The sequence below is a fragment of the Spermophilus citellus genome (assembly GCF_964194105.1).
Source record: "Spermophilus citellus genome assembly, chromosome: 17".
NCBI classification, from domain to species: Eukaryota; Metazoa; Chordata; class Mammalia; order Rodentia; family Sciuridae; genus Spermophilus; species Spermophilus citellus.
In genome coordinates, this window is record NC_138199.1 from 48,317,298 (window position 1) to 48,333,098 (window position 15,801).

At 41.8% G+C, this 15,801-nt stretch overlaps 1 protein-coding gene and 1 long non-coding RNA gene across 3 annotated transcripts; one reads left to right on the plus strand and one right to left on the minus strand.

The window, feature by feature from the left end:
* Window positions 1-920: 920 nt before the first annotated feature.
* Window positions 921-15,482, minus strand: LOC308636283 (nucleoside diphosphate kinase A). Of its 2 annotated transcripts, none has more exons than XM_081271694.1 (5): window positions 15,139-15,482; window positions 5,640-5,769; window positions 3,469-3,570; window positions 1,684-1,796; window positions 921-1,225 (listed from the first exon to the last, which is right to left on the minus strand). In XM_081271694.1, the coding sequence occupies exons 2-5, from the start codon at window positions 5,763-5,765 to the stop codon at window positions 1,108-1,110; spliced, it is 459 nt and encodes a 152-aa protein (XP_081127820.1). In that variant the 5' UTR covers window positions 5,766-5,769; window positions 15,139-15,482; the 3' UTR covers window positions 921-1,107. The 2 variants fall into 2 exon arrangements, with proteins under 2 accessions (XP_081127820.1, XP_081127819.1); XM_081271693.1 differs by lacking the exon at window positions 15,139-15,482 and adding an exon at window positions 7,059-7,199.
* LOC308636284 lies at window positions 7,344-9,957 on the plus strand. Its single transcript, XR_014019389.1, has 2 exons — window positions 7,344-7,554; window positions 9,810-9,957. It is a non-coding gene; the product is annotated as an uncharacterized lncRNA (long non-coding RNA).
* Window positions 15,483-15,801: the final 319 nt, after the last annotated feature.

Genomic DNA, 15,801 nt, shown 5'->3' on the forward strand with positions numbered 1-15,801 from the left:
TGAGTTTTTAAGTAGTTAAAACTTCTCATATTTCTGAAGACCAGGATGGATATCTTTTCTTTTTCTTTTTTTTTTTGTGTGTGTGTGTGTGTATGTGTATGGTGCTAGGGATTGAATTCATGGCCTGCAAGGCAAGCACTGTACCAATTGAGCTATATCCCCAGCCCAATATCTTTTATTTCTGATGACTCCTCTGTATCCAGTACAATCTCTATGTATTTGTGTATGGGGGGGGGGGGGGGGACTGAACACCCAGGCATGCTCTAACACTATGCCATATCCTCAGCCCTGGTTTATTAGTTTTTGTTTTTTATTTTGAGCAGAGTCTCACTAAGTTGCTTAGAGCCTCACTTAGTTGCCAAGGCAAGCCTCAAACTTGTGGTCCTTCTACCTCAGCCTCCTGAGCTGTAAGGATTACAGGCATGTGCTACCATACCCAGCTCCTATTAGTTTTTTTTTGTTGTTGTTGTTGTTTTTAAAGAGAGAGTGAGAGAGGAGAGAGAGGAGAGAGAGAGAGAGAGAGAGAGAGAGAGAGAGAGAGAGAATTTTTAATATTTATTTTTTAGTTCTTGGTGGACACAACATCTTTGTTGGTATGTGGTGCTGAGGATCGAACCCGGGCCGCACGCATGCCAGGCGAGCGCGCTACCGCTTGAGCCACATCACCAGCCCTCCTATTAGTTTTGACAACCTAAAAGATCCTCCATAAATACTTGTTGACTGGCTCTGTGCCAAGAGTGGATGACATGCAGGAGGTGAGGAGGTAAATAGGCAAAGAGAATGCCTGTGTGTATGTGAGATCTTCAAGCCAATATAAATAATTTATATAGTATTTATACTCCAGTAGTTCAGATTATTCAGAAAACACAAAAAGAATGCAAAGCAATACAGCAATACAAAGTAACCAATTCAACTAATCCTATGTTGAGATGAAACATTTTAATCTGATGGTAGCACATAACACTGTACAGGGAGTACTCACAGCTCAAGAGTTCCCTTGGAGAAACTCTTATTTATTCCAGAAATAACTAGATTTGCTATAGTCTGGTCCCCTGCCCATGGGAATGGTGGAAGTAGACAAGCAAAGCATGGTGGCTTGCCCTCCTGTCACTCGTAGATCCAGTCCTGTGCACAACTCTTGTAATCCACCAGTTCCTCAGGTTGAAACCACAAGCTGATCTCCTTCTCTGCACTCTCCACAGAATCGCTGCCATGGATAATGTTCCTGGTGGAGAAGAGATGGCCACATTACCAAGACCAGAAGAATTAAGCCCAGAAACCCACCACATTCCCCAATGCCAGAAAGTCTAGAGCCGCAGCAGCGCAAAGCCAAAGGTGCATGCACTTTAGACCATGTAGCAAAAGAAAAAACTCACAGCTGCCATTAATAGAATGAAGAAGGACCTCCCCACACCCAGCCCTCCTGGCAACACTGATACAAGCAGTGACAGCCTTCAGGGAAGCCTCCGGTCAGGTTCTACTTAGGCACAACCACAGGATGATGACGACCAAAGACAGAGAGCCCTCAAAATCAACCACTAACTTTAGAGGACAGTGAACTCTGATTTAAAACTGACCTGCATGTGTTATCATGTCTATCTCCAGCCTCAGACGCCCGAATTTTTGTGGCAATTCAGATTTGGGAATAGAGTAAAAAAAAAAAAAAAAAACACCAAATCCCACCTGCCAACTTGGATGCAAAAGTCCCCACGAATGGTCCCAGGCTTGGAATCAGCAGGATTGGTCTCCCCGAGCATCACTCGGCCTGTCTTCACCACATTTAGTCCCTCCCAGACCTTCAAGGACAAAAGAGAATGTGATCAAGGAAGAAACCCAATCTCAGCAGAAAATCTGGCAACTATTAATTCAGAAAAAGTCCCCACTAAGATGACATTCAAAAAAAAAAAAAAAATGACATTCATTCAATGAACAAATTTTATGGAGCATCTACTCCCAGCTCTGGGGTAACTGGTCTCCCTGCCCCTACTCCTGCCTTTCTACAATCCATTCTCAACATGGCAAATTATGTGGCTTTTTTAAAATGCCAAATGTAAAACCTCCCATCACCTCCCAGAACTAATGAAGAGCACGGACAACACAGCCCTTCTGCCATGGCTTTCCCCAGCCCTTTTTGTTTTTTGAGACAGGGTCTCGCTAAGTTGCTGAGGGTCTCACTACATTGCTGAGGTTAGCCTCAAACTTGCAATTCTCCTGCCTCAGCCTCCAGAGTTACTGGGATTTTAGGCATGCACCACCACATCTAGTTGTGAACTTATCTCGACCTAATGTTTCTGGTTAAGTTGGCTTTAGCCAATCCCAACCTCCTTTCCCTGCCATGCCCCTCCCCAGGTCCTTTCCACATGCTGTTTTGTTTTTTCTTTTTTCAGGTATTAGGGATTGAACCCAGAGGCACTCAACCACTGAGCCACATTCCCAGCACTATTTTGTATTTTATTTAGAGACAGAGTCTCACTGAGTTGCTTAGCACCTTACTTTTTGCTGAGGCTAGCTTTGAACTCACAATTCTCCTGTCTCAGCCTGTCTCAGACTCCAGAGTCGTGGAGATTACAGGCATGTGCCACTGCACCCGGCCACATGCTGTTTTCTTGATTGGGAATGTTCCTCACTGATTTTTGTGCATGGCAGGCTCCTTCTTGTCATTCAGATCTGAGCTTACAAATCACATTCCTTGACCATCACATCACCCAGTTTCATTTCTGTGCATCTTACTATACTATTATATAAGCTTTTAAATATATTGGCTTAGTAATATACATATATTTATATATTATAATATATATTTATTATGTATGTATGTATGTATGTGTACATATTTCTTAATTTCTTTATTGTCTGCTCACCCTTACTCCCTTCAAGAAATGTAGGCAAGGGCTAGGAATATAGCTCAGTGGTAGAGCACTTGCCTAGTATACCCGAAGCCCTTGGTTTGATCTCCAATATTGTAATTTTTGAAGAAAGGAAGTGCAGGCAAAGAAAGGTATGAAAACAGATATCCACTTTATCTCATTCATGACTATATCCCCAATGTCTAGAAGAAAGCCTGGCACATATATATAACAAGGCACACCAGGCAAGCATTTTGTCACTGAGCCACATCCCTAGCTAAATGAATACATTCCCTACACTACCAGAGGGGAGCAGTGACAAGGACTATATACATATTTGGTAGTAATACTGCAATAACCAAGAAACAATCTCCTGCCTTCCAGAGGCTTGAACAAGCAGGTCTCTCCGGTTTCCTCCTAGCCACAGGTCTTCAGCTCAATAAGCAAATGTATCTTTTCTTTGGTGGGTCAGAGAGCGGACTCATACCAACTGCCCATTCCTGCCAACCTGAAATTCCTCTGAAGCAATGAGGCCCTGGCATCAGATTTGGGAATCACAACACTTGTTCTTCTCCACTTCCAACTGAGTCATTCACTCAACATCCTACACAGGCACACTCACCATGGCAACCACTGGCCCGGAGTGCATGTACTTCACCAGGCCAGAGAAGAAAGGACGGTCCTTTAGGTCGATGTAGTGTTCCTTGAGAAGGTCTTCAGAAGCCTTATTCCATAGGACAGAAAAGAAGAACTAAGAACCCCAAACATTCTAAAAACAAATAATCTGGTTATTCCCCCTCACTCATCCTGCTATTTAAAACATGAGCTCTTCGCCTGGCATGCGTGCGGCCCGGGTTCGATCCTCAGCACCACATACCAACAAAGATGTTGTGTCCGCCGAGAACTAAAAATAAATATTAAAAATTCTCTCTCTCTCTCTCTCTCTCTCTCTCTCTCTCTCTCTCTCTCTCCTCTCTCACTCTCTCTTTAAAAAAAATAAAATAAAAAATAAAAATAAATAAAACATGAGCTCTTAGCTCATCATACATTCTCATCTTAGTCATTTTTTTTCTTTTCTGGTGCTGGGAATTGAACCCTGAGCCTTGGACACACCAGGCAAGCATTCTGCCACTGAGCCACATCCCTAGCTAACTGAATACATTCTCTACACTACCAGAGGGGAGCAGTGACAAGGAGTAAAAGTGCTTCTGCAGTTTGAACCAATTTTCTCCCTCTAGGCCTTGAATGATCAGAATAAAATAACATTAAAATTGAATCCCCCCATCTCATGTTAAGAAAACAAACAAAACAATGAATTTCCATTGGTGGTCTGTGATGAACTTGGGGAGGGAAGTCAGGGAGGTAGTGTGGGCATTCTATAGGCAGCAAACTGAACCAGGCCATCTCCCAGGAATACTTACTTATTCAGAGGATAAAGCCACAGTGTGGTGACCATGTGATCCCCAAAGATATCCATAAACCACCCAAAAGAACATGACATCTAGCAATAAATAATTCTTATTGATTGATGGAAGAATGAATTAGAATCTCTCACACTTCAAGGCTGGTATATAGGAACAAATAAAGTTAGCTAGAGAGCAAACCATCTGCTTAGTTTCAACTCAACTTGGCTGTGGTCTCTCACTGCCTCTATGCTTGCTGAGAATCTCGCAAGGCCCTTAGTTTTAGTTCTATTAATTGGTTCTAAAGATCTTTAGCTTGCAAAACATATAGGCTTTTTTTTTTTTTTTTTTGGACAGACGGAGAACCTCAAGTAATGGAAGAAATCATTCCTTCCATTCTTTACCAAACTCACATCCTTGACAGGAAAAGTCATTGTAAAGGAGAAAAATGTCTGACTTAGGAGACAGAGACCCAAGTTAAAAATCCCAGCTGCATCACCGACTATGCTATCAGGCATATTACTTAACCTCTCCAAGCCTGCTTCCCCCTAACAATGTCTCAGGGTTGTCATGAGGGCTAGAGGAGAAAACATAGTTGCCCAGCACAGAGTAAATACCTGATCAAACACCTCATTCATTTCATTTTACCTTCAAAACCAAATTAATATGTAAATCCATTGTTTGTCCATCAACTGACTCTCATCATTCCACCTCGCTCTTCCCTCAGCATTAATAGTCTATCCCCTTTGCTAAAATATCACACAGGAAGTAAACTGCAAATCAAGCTAAATTTAAAATGCACTAGGAGGGGCCAAGGTTGATTCCTTTAATGGGAAAAATTAATTTATTTGAGAATCTGAATCTTCATCTCTTGGATCTGCTTGAAGAGGATTCTTGGCTAATCCTTTGAATTTACTGAAATACTGTTTTGTAGGTGTCTTATAAAGATGTATCTGTTCTCTGCTATGTCAGGAGAGCTATAGTTTTCCCACCAAAGCCCCAATGGTACCTGATATATGTTGGACACTAAGCAGGTAATAACTGACAATGCAAAGATTTTCTTGCTGAAAAACAACCTGCCTCAAAAAGGGAAAAAAGTTCTCTAAAATTATCTGCTTAGAAATCTAGAGTCCAAGAGCTCAAACTCACCTGGGGCTATGTCAGAAATTACAGTGCTTCAGGAATTATGTGGAGTTCTACATTGCTAAGGGGAAAGACAGACTATTTTTGCAAGTCCCAAATAACTTGTTTTGTTTCAAGAGTTAGCCAAGATGCTAGGTCCCTGAGGGGTTTCCAGGCTTCAAGACGTTTGTGGTCAGTCTACCATGGAGAAATCTAAAAGCAGAGGGGACAAACAGAAATTAATCTAGGAAGAATGAAGTTTACTTACCTGCATTAATTTCAGACTAACAAGACGGAATCCTTTCTGCTCAAAACGCTTGATGATCTCTCCCACAAGACCCCTCTGGACCCCATCAGGCTTGATGGCAATGAAGGTGCGCTCATTGTTGGCCATGGTCCTGGAGATAGGCAGGTAGAGGAATGAAACAGCGCTGAATCTCCTGCCTACATTATCCTTCTCAAGCGGATTACCCCCATAAAGCTGGTTTAAATCTGGCATATCTATTCCAAGTCTCTCTGGTTTAAAAAAAAAAAAAAAAACAAAAAAAAACAGTTCCTCTCCATTACCTTCATATACATATATGAACTAATATCCCAAAGTGGGGAAGAGTCTAAAAACAGGGACTGTAATTTCTATCCCATTTGATTTAACAAGCCTCTATTAAGCATCTACTGTACACCCAGCACTGTAATGGAACCAAGGTAGGAGATGTACACAAATAAAATATGATCTTTCTCAATTATCCAGGTTGGAGAAAAATGCACTGATGTGGTTTCACTAAAGTGGAAGTGATATCTGGTACAAGTCTATAGGAGATACAGTTTGACCTACTGCTATAGCCATAGTATTAGAATTGAAATAGGTTTTAGAAAATATGTCATGTCATATCATAGGGAAAGAAAGAAGCCTGGAGAGCTTCCATTCCATACCCTTCCTTTTACAGAGAAGACCTGCACAGGACCAGAAGAAGAGATCCCTCACCTTGAAACACAATCCCTAAGGGACATAGCAGCCCCGCCCCCTTCTTCCTTCCTGTACTTCAGTTACCTCTTACTATAGAACCTGAACACTGTAGTCCAACTTTCTATTTGTGTGTCTACCTCCCCGCAGGTCTATGGCCTGCAAACAAGGCTGGTTTACTCCTGTATCTGTCTCTGGTACCTAGCCACGAGGCCTACCTGTCAATAAAAGCAAAGAAAATGCTTTAAATGATAATCACTCCGCCCTTCCAAGAAAGAGGCAAAGCCGAAAGATTAGCTGGGGAACCTCTTAAGGAGCGCTGGACAAGCATGGATTCGCCAGAATAAAATGGGGCTACAGGGCCAGAACCGGTACCTATAAAAGTCCCTTCACACTTCACCCTGGCACACACATCCATCATTCATTCATTCAGCAAGTACTTCCTAAGTGCCAACTCTGTGCCCAGTACCGTACTGAAGGAGAATACCGCACAGCCCCTCCCTGACGGGATAGGCAGCATGGACAAAGAACCCACGTGGCGTGGGAACTGTGCTGACAGGTCTGCACCTGTCCAGAGACGCTCCCCCGCCCTTCTTGCTCATCCGATCCCCTCGCCACCTCTCAGAGCAGAACCCACCCCTTCACTAACCCTCTTCATTTCGCGCGCCCCCTCTTCCCCAGACTTCACTCCTATCCTTTCCCCTCAGGACCCCAAACCCTTCTCACCCCTGCAGCCGCTTGGGCTTTAACTACCGCCGCAGTAGCCGGCACCGGAAACGCACCCCGGCCCCACGTGGTTCCCAGCAGCTGCACACACGGAACGCTTTGGCGCAGATCCGCTGCAGGAGAGCCCTTTTTGCAGAACACCGCTCGCCCACGCCTCCTTTTGTGAGTAGGACGTCATTCTAGGGCGCAACCTTCCGGTGTTTGACTTCCTGCGCTAGTTTTTTCGGGCTCTTCGCTCTGGCTGCCAGCTGTTTTTCAACCTTAATATTCTGACTCACTTCCTTCGTTCTCAAGCAAATTGGCTTCCCGAGAGGTGGCGCTCGCACTTTGCGTGACGTTCGAACCTGCATCTGACCTAGAGATGGACTTGTCTCTCGCTTCCGCTTTACGTTTATTTACTCCTTCCAGCCTGTCAAGCAATAAAATTATTTACTGAGTCCTACTATGTGCCAGGCACTATTCTAGGCCCCGGGGATAAACAGTATGTTCGCTTCTGGTAAGATTGAGACTAGTGTTAACCAAAAAACAGATAAGCAAACTAATAGTTTGTGTTGTATAAGTGCTTTGAGGAAAAAACTGAGCAGGGGGAAAGAGTCGAAGAAATGATAATAGAACAGATTTGCATGACGTGAGGGAACAAGCCTGGTGACTAAGAGCCAAGAACCATAGTGAGCATTTCGTAGTTCGAAAGGGTCAACATTATGCTGTGGTCAAGCAGGTTTTGTCATAGCATGACATATCTATCTATCTATCTATCTATCTATCTCTATATTTCCCAATATATAAATATGGGTTCTGAAGGTGTGGCTCAGTGGTAGAGTGTATGTGGAAGGCGCTTGTTATTATTATATTCTGCAAAAAGGCCTCTCCTGCAGCGGATCTGCGCAAAACATGTTTATAAATTATATAGATACATAGATCTAGATAGATCAATACATACATATATATTTTTTTAATTATTATGAAGAATGAATGGGTAGGGGAAAGCTACAAAAGCGTTTTCCAAAAGAAATTTCATTACAGATAGGAAAAAAAATGAAACTTGACCAAAATTAACCTCACAAATTATTTAAAAAATTACACAAAATGGTCTATCAATTTAAATGTAAAGTGTAAAACTATAAAAACTTTTTTTTTAACAAGGCTGGGGAGGGACACAGTGGCCCATGCCTGTAATCCCAAATGTTGCTGAGGCTGAGGCAGGAGGATTGCAAGTTAAAGGCCAACCTCACCAGCTGAGAAAGGCCCTACCTAACCTTGCCTCAAAAAATAAAAGGGGCTTGTGATGTGGTGCAGTGGTTAAGTGCCTCTAGGTTCAATCCTCAGTATCCAGAGAGGAGAGAGAAGAGAGAATTATGCTGACTGGAAAAAAAAAAAAAAACTACTTGTAGCTGGGCACAGTGGCTTGTTCCTATGTCCCAGCTACTGAGAAGTTGAGGGCAGGAGGATTATTACACCCATGAGTTAAAGGCTAGCCTAGAAAAAGCAGTGAAACCCCATTTGGGGTGGGGGGAGTCACTTGCAAAAAGTTATATACTATATTATTATATTTGTACAACATTCTGGAGTGGGTGTTAGGAATCAAACCAGCGCCTTCCACATGCACTCTATCACTGAACTACACCTTCAGAACCCATATAACATGCTTGAAATAACAAAACTATAGAAATAATAGATCTGTGGCTGCCAGGAGTTAGAGGTGGGGAAGAGGGTCCACATGTGTCCGTAAAGGGGTAGCCCAAGGGAGTCTTGTGGTAATTTTTCTGTATTTTATTGTGGTGGCAATTATACAAATGCACCTGCATGACAATGTTGCATGAAATTATAAATACCTGACATAAATGAATACATGTGAAACTGGTGAGATCAGAATAAATTCTGTAGATTATACTAATGTCATTTTCCTAGTTTTAATATTGTACTATAATTATGTAATGTGTTATCATTTATGATTTCTTTGTACATATTTTTGGCAATTTCTTCTGAATCAGTACTTACTTAGAAATAAAAGAAATAAGTGGGATTAGAAAAACTGGTTGAGATTGTATTAGTAGCCCAATTGAGAGATGATGGTGGTCTACAAATAGGTGGTGACAAAAAGAGGTAGAGACAGGTGTTTAGAGGGCATATATTTAATATTAAGTCCAGAAAGTGTGGTGCTGGTGCATAGGATATAGAACACAAGAGAAAAAAGAATAGAGAGCCAGGTGCAGTGATGCACACCTATAATCCCAGCAACTCGAGAGGCTGAGTGAGGAGGATCACAAGTTTGAGGCCAGCCTCAGCAAATAGCAAGGCTCTACGAGGCTCTAAGCAAATTAGTGAGACCCTGTCTCAAAATACAAAATAAAAAGGGCTTAACCACTGAGCTACATGCCAGCTGAGGCTAGCCACAGCAAATTAGTGAGACCCTAAGCAATTCAGTGAGACTCTATCTCTAAATAAAAAAGGGTTGTTGATGTGGCTCACTGGCTAAGCATTATTGAGTTTAATCCCTGGTACAAAAAAAAAGAAAAGAAAAAGAAACTTTTTAGGCCTAAAAATCACCTTTATGCAAATAATTCCTATATGTCTGTTCTCAGGCTCAGCATCTCTTCTGAATCGCAGTACATTACTGCACACTTTCTCTCTGTGTCAACCACACTCATGGCCTCTAGCTGGCATTTTTTGGCTCTTCATATGTCTGTCAATACTATGCAAAGCCTGGGTTTGATCCCCATGGAGATAAAACCTTATTATTATCATTTTCAGATAAGGAAACTGAGGCTCCATGGAGGGAGAACAACAGCTAGAAGAGGTAAAACCAGGATTTCAAGTCACTCTGTACAACACCAAAACCTGGGCCCTTAATCACAGGTGTGCTGGATCTCACTTCCAATGGGGATCAATATGGGGTGCAGGGCTGGGGTTGTGGCTCAAGCGGTAGCGCGCTTGCCTGGCATGCGTGCGGCCCAGGTTCGATCCTCAGCACCACATACCAACAAAGATGTTGTGTCCGCCGAGAACTAAAAAATAAATATTAAAAAAAAATTCTCTCTCTTTCCTCTCTCACTCTCTCTTTAAAAAAAATATGGGGTGCAAATAAATCATAATGGAACCACAAGGAGATGACACAATTATTTTCAAATGTAATTTGAAAAGAAGCAGCTAGCTTCAATACTGTGCAAAGAATGGAATTGATTCAGAACATGACTGTCCTGTTATTAATTATTTAAGGAATCAGAGCAACCAATGCATTATTATACCCATGCATGAGAAATAGAAAGGCATCTTGGGATGCAGAGCAAAGAGCGAACATTCATAATACTAACTGAGAATGAGTCCCTGGGGAATCTTCACTGCTCATAATCAAGAATGAAGTATGAACCCTCCCACCTTTGACTCTAGAGTCAAACTACAAATCAAACAGCAGGATAATTTGGTGAAGGCAATTGCCTGAGCTTCACAAAACCCACACACACAGGTCATCTGTCTGCCTCTGACTCCTCAGTGCTTCTGAGTCCCTGATTACTGAGAGAGGGAAGCAAGAACTTTTGAGGAAACCTGCATTATTTGCTAATAGAGGAAGTAAGTCATGAGTCATCATCACATAGTCTGATGTGGGTACCAACATTTCCCCACCAGAACTGGGGATTGAACCCAAGACTTTGCACATGGTAGGCAAGTGCTGTATCACTGAGTTACACTTCCAGCCCAAGGGAGACTTATTTTTCCTGTTATATCAACTAGTATTAATGAATCGTTTGTCTGTTTTTCACCTCTCCACACTAGTGATTGAACTTAGGAATGCTCTACCACTGAGCTATGTCCCTAGCCCTTTTAGCCTATGCTACCACGCCTGGTTGTTGGATACTTTTTCTTTTCTTTTTTTAAAAAAAAAATTTTTGTAATTGTTGATGGACAGAATACCTTTATTTTATTTGTTTTTATTTTTATGCAGTGCTCAGGATCAAACCCAGTGCCTCACATGTGCCAGGCAAGCACTCTACCACTGAGCAACAGCCCCAGCCCCACAATGGGTACTTAATCTTAACTTGTGGATGGAAAATCTGAGGCACGGGAAGTTTAAATAATTAGTATCAGGCTACAAAACTGATAAAATGGCAGAACTTGGCTGTGAATCCATCTTATTCCTGTTCCCCGAGCACATTCCTAACCATCGTGCTGTGCGATGGTGTGTTCAGGAATCACAGACTTCCCTGCAGAATAAGATTTTAGCAGTCACCGTCCAACCCAAATTACATCAGTCGTCTTATTTCTTTCTCCTCAACTATGTTGCTTTCCTTTGATATCCATGCAGTTTCTGCTCTTATGAACAGTGACTCTAATACCATTGACCTTTTCCCCTTAAGCCCCTTGACTTTCTCCCCTTTTATTTTTTACATCTTCTTAGAGTCTTTTTGTTTCCACATTCTAAGCTTAGATATAATACATAAAGCCTTTGACAAAAACATGGGCTCTCTGCCTTAACATTTCCTGTACTTGCCCTTCCCTGGTATAGTCTTTCAAGCTAAACCTTTCTGGGGCAAAGGATTATGTATGTGAAGAGGCTCAACATTCAAGGTAGTAATTTAGCATTAATTACCTTTTTTGCTCTCATGTGATTTGACTCTCCACGACCAGACCTGAGAGTCTGACCTAGGTCTAATTTTTTTTGTTTTTACCAATGGTGAGTCCAGACTGGTTCACCACTTTTTTCCTCCCTTTGACATCTCCAGTTGGGGTTTAATGTCATATAATCTATTATTACCAGAATACTATCATTATAGTATAATACCTTCATATTATTCAGGATAGGCAAAGTTATACTGTAGCTAAAAAAAAAAAAAAAGAAAAGAAAAGAAAAGAAAAAGAAAGAAAAAATCCTAGTTCTCAGGAGCTACACAAAATCCAATCCAGCTACAGCCTAGCACCGAACCAGTCAGCTATCCCCTGCAGTGGGAGCCAGGCTTTTTCCAACGCGTGGCTGTGTCATCTCAGTATAAGACCTAAGCACACCACAGAAGAGCCAAGCGAGCAGGAGAGTCATGCAGTGACTGTTATATGATTGATTTGGCCTGGAGATGACACAAATCACTTCTCCTTTGAGCCCATTGAGAAGAACTAGTCAAATGACCCTGCCTAACTCTAAGCAGGTTAAGAAATATGGGGAACATGTGGTCTTTTGTGAGCTGGATATGACTTTGCCTTTTCTCATTAATATGCTACACACTACAATCAGTTCTTTCCTTTCTCAGTCTAGCTGTAAACCATCCACTTGTACCTTGGACTTTAACCTTCTACCTCTAAACCCACTCGTTATTGCTTAAACCAATTTCTGATCTTTGGAGTATTTTACCTCCTACAGGATGACCTGGCCTCTGCTCTTTAACTTGCATGCCTCACCATGGGAATGCTTTCTCCCCTTCCCCATGCCTAGTTTTGCATCTAGTCAGTTTCCAGGAGCTGCCAGCTGAGAGTGGTCTGGAAAGATCCTCTGAATTTTTGTAATTGGATCCATTAAGATCAAGGGGTGGGGCTGGGGATATATCTCTATTGGTAGAGTGCTTGCCTTACATGCACAAGGCCCTGGGATCAATCCCTGGTACTGGGGGGGAGGGGGCAAGGAGTGAAGAAAGGAACACAGAGAAAATACTGAAAATGATAACTTTCTTTTTTTGGGGGGTGGGTGGTGAGGTGAGGGTACCAGGGATTGAACCTAGCAGAGTTAATCACTAAGCCACTTCCCCAGCTCATTTTTGTTGTTGTGTTGTTGTTTTTGCTTGTTTGTTTGTTTAAGTTGTGTAGGGCCTTGCTCACTTGCTGAGGCTGGCTTTAGATTGTGATCATCCTACCTCAGCCTCCTGAGTTACTGGGATAACAGGTGTGGCCAACACACCTGGCAAAAATTATAACTTTCTGTACAAAGAAAAAGAAAAACTGTACCTCTTCATCACTCTGCTTATAATTTCCCTCTGGTCTTCTCTGTGATGTGTTATTTGAAGACAGTTCACTCTTTAGTAGCGTGAGCAATAGGGTAATCATGTTTTTAATAGGACAATCATGTCCAGTTATTTCATACTTTTATATCAAAGCTTCCAGTCCCCTCTCCAAATGGGACATTTTCCTCAGAACATTCCTGGCCTTTGTAGTTTTCACAGGACAAAAAAAAAAAATCATTCTGTATTAAGCTTTAAGAACAAGTGGAGCCAGCCACGGTAGTGCACGCCTGTAATCCCAGCAGCTGGGAGGCTGAGACAGGAAGATCATGGATTCAAAGCCAGCCTCACCAATGGCAAGGTGCAAACTCAGTGAGACCCTGTCTCTAAATAAAATACGAAATAGGGCTGGGATGTGGCTCAGTGGTCGAGAGCCCTTGAGTTCAATCCCCAGTACCAAAAAAAAAAGAAGAAAAAAAAAGAAAAGAACAGGTGGGGTGGTGAATGCTTATAATCATATAATAATTTAGGAGGCTGAAATAGAAGGATCTTAGTTTGAGCCCAGCCTCATCAACTTAGTGAGACCCTGTCTCAAAATTTTAAAACTAAAAGGGCTGGAGATATAGCTCAGAGTAGTATGCTCCTGGGTTCACTAGAAGAAGAAGAAGAACATGTGGGATTCTTCTAAGAAACCGGAGCCACTACTAGAAATATGCTGGGTGTGATTTTTAGACAAAAACATGGAGAAAGAAGGGATGTTCCTAGGGAAGCAAGCTGGGTTTGGCTCTTTTCTAATAATTTGTGTGTGTGTGTTTCTGGGGATTGAACCCAGGACCTTGTGCATGGGAGGCAAACACTCTACCAACTGGCTATATCTCCAGCCCTCTTTTCTAATAATTCTATAATGATTAATACTGTTAGCTTACACTTAGGCGCCAGGTACTATTCTAAATGTTTTGTGTGTATCGCCTCATTTCACCTACACAAAGACCCTATGAAATAGGTACTTTTATTTCTTTTCTTTCTTTCCTTTTTTTCCCCCAGTACTAAAATTGAACCCAGGGCATTCTACCACAGAGCCACATCGTGAACTTTTTTTTTTTTTAGGGGGGGTATCGGGGATTGAACTCAGGGGCACTCAACCACTAAGCCACATCCCCATCCCTATTTTGTATTTTATTTAGAGACAGGGTCTCACTGAATTGCTTAGCACCTTGCTTTTTGCTGAGGCTGGCTTTGAACTCTTGATTCTCCTGTCTCAGTCTCCCGATTATAGGTGGGGTTTATAGGTGGGTGCCATCATGACCGGCACCATCCCCAACTCTTTTTATTTTTGATTTTGAGACAAGCTGTCATTAAGTTACCCAGGTTTGCCTTCAACTTGTGATCCTCCTGCCTCAGCCTCCTGAGTCACTGGGATTACAGGTATGTGCCACCATGCCCAGCTGGTATTCTTATCCTCAGTGTCATTTTTATAATTGAGGAAACTGAAGCACAGAGAGTGACTTGCTCAGTCCTTCACAGCTATTCAGTGGCAGAAGCACAGTTTAAACCCCAGTAGCTAACTCCAGACTCCTTACACTCTCGCCCTTATTCTTGTTTATTGCTTCGTGCTTGGCTAAGATTATAGACTTTCTTTTTTTTTTTCTTTTTTCTTTTTTCTTTTTTTTTTTGGTACCAGGGATTCCACCCCTCCTTTGGTACCAGGGTTGCTTAACTACTGAGCCACATCCCCAGACCTTTTCTGTATTTTATAAAGAGAAAATATCTCAATGAGTTGCCTAGAGCCTCACTGCTGAGGCTGGCTTTAAATTCTCAATCCTCCTGCTTCAGCCTCCTGAGCTGCTGGGATTACAGGCATGTGCCACCATGCCCGACTAAGATTATAAATTTTAACATTTAATATTATATATATATATATATATATATATATATATATATTTTTTTTTTTTTTTTTTTTTTTTTTTTTGTGGTGCTGGGGACTGAACCTAGGGCCTTGTGCATGCAAGGCAAGCACTCTTCCAACTGAGTTATATCCCCAGCTACAACATTTAAGATTTTAAATTTTAACAAAACAATAGAGAATATATCCCTCTGGGTATTGAACTTTGCTAATTTGATAGTGAACAAGAAAATGTTCTTTCCTTACATGCAAAATTTACCTTGAATTAGAATGGGATATATCCTCTTCTTCCAGATGAATTGTCTCGTGTAAAACATATAATATTATTTGGCTTTTGACTTAGGAATTTGAAATGGTAGAGGTGAAATGGGGCACTTAGCTGGGAATCAGTAGCTCAGGAATCACAGTCATAAACTTATATACAACTGTAGAAGATTTCTCAACTGTAGATCATCAGTGCCAGCCAGGGACTTCCTAATGCTGAAGTCTCATGCCCCAAGTAGTAATTCTCCCTCTGGGAGTTTTCAGCACTGTGGCAGAAGGAAACATCAAGTGTGTCCCTTGAGTCACACATGTTAAATTGAAATGAATAAATGAGTGTTCGTTCCCTGCTTCTGATGTGTGAAGCTATTGACTGGCAATGGTTACTAAGCTTAGGTTTTCAACAAGCTCTATGGCCCTGACTAAAAATAAGCCACTGGTGTGAGACTAGCTGAGTCATTTTCATACATAAATATGTGGAGGAAAAAAGTAACAAAGGTCAGAGAGGCTCTGTGGATTATTTTCCTTGTGACCAGACACCAATCCTTGATCCCAATCAGACGCTCTTTCTCTTTTATTTCAGATAAGCCAGCCGTGTACCTTAAATAGAAAACATATTCAACAGAAAGTTATGTGTTTCCATTTGTTCATATCCTGTTTT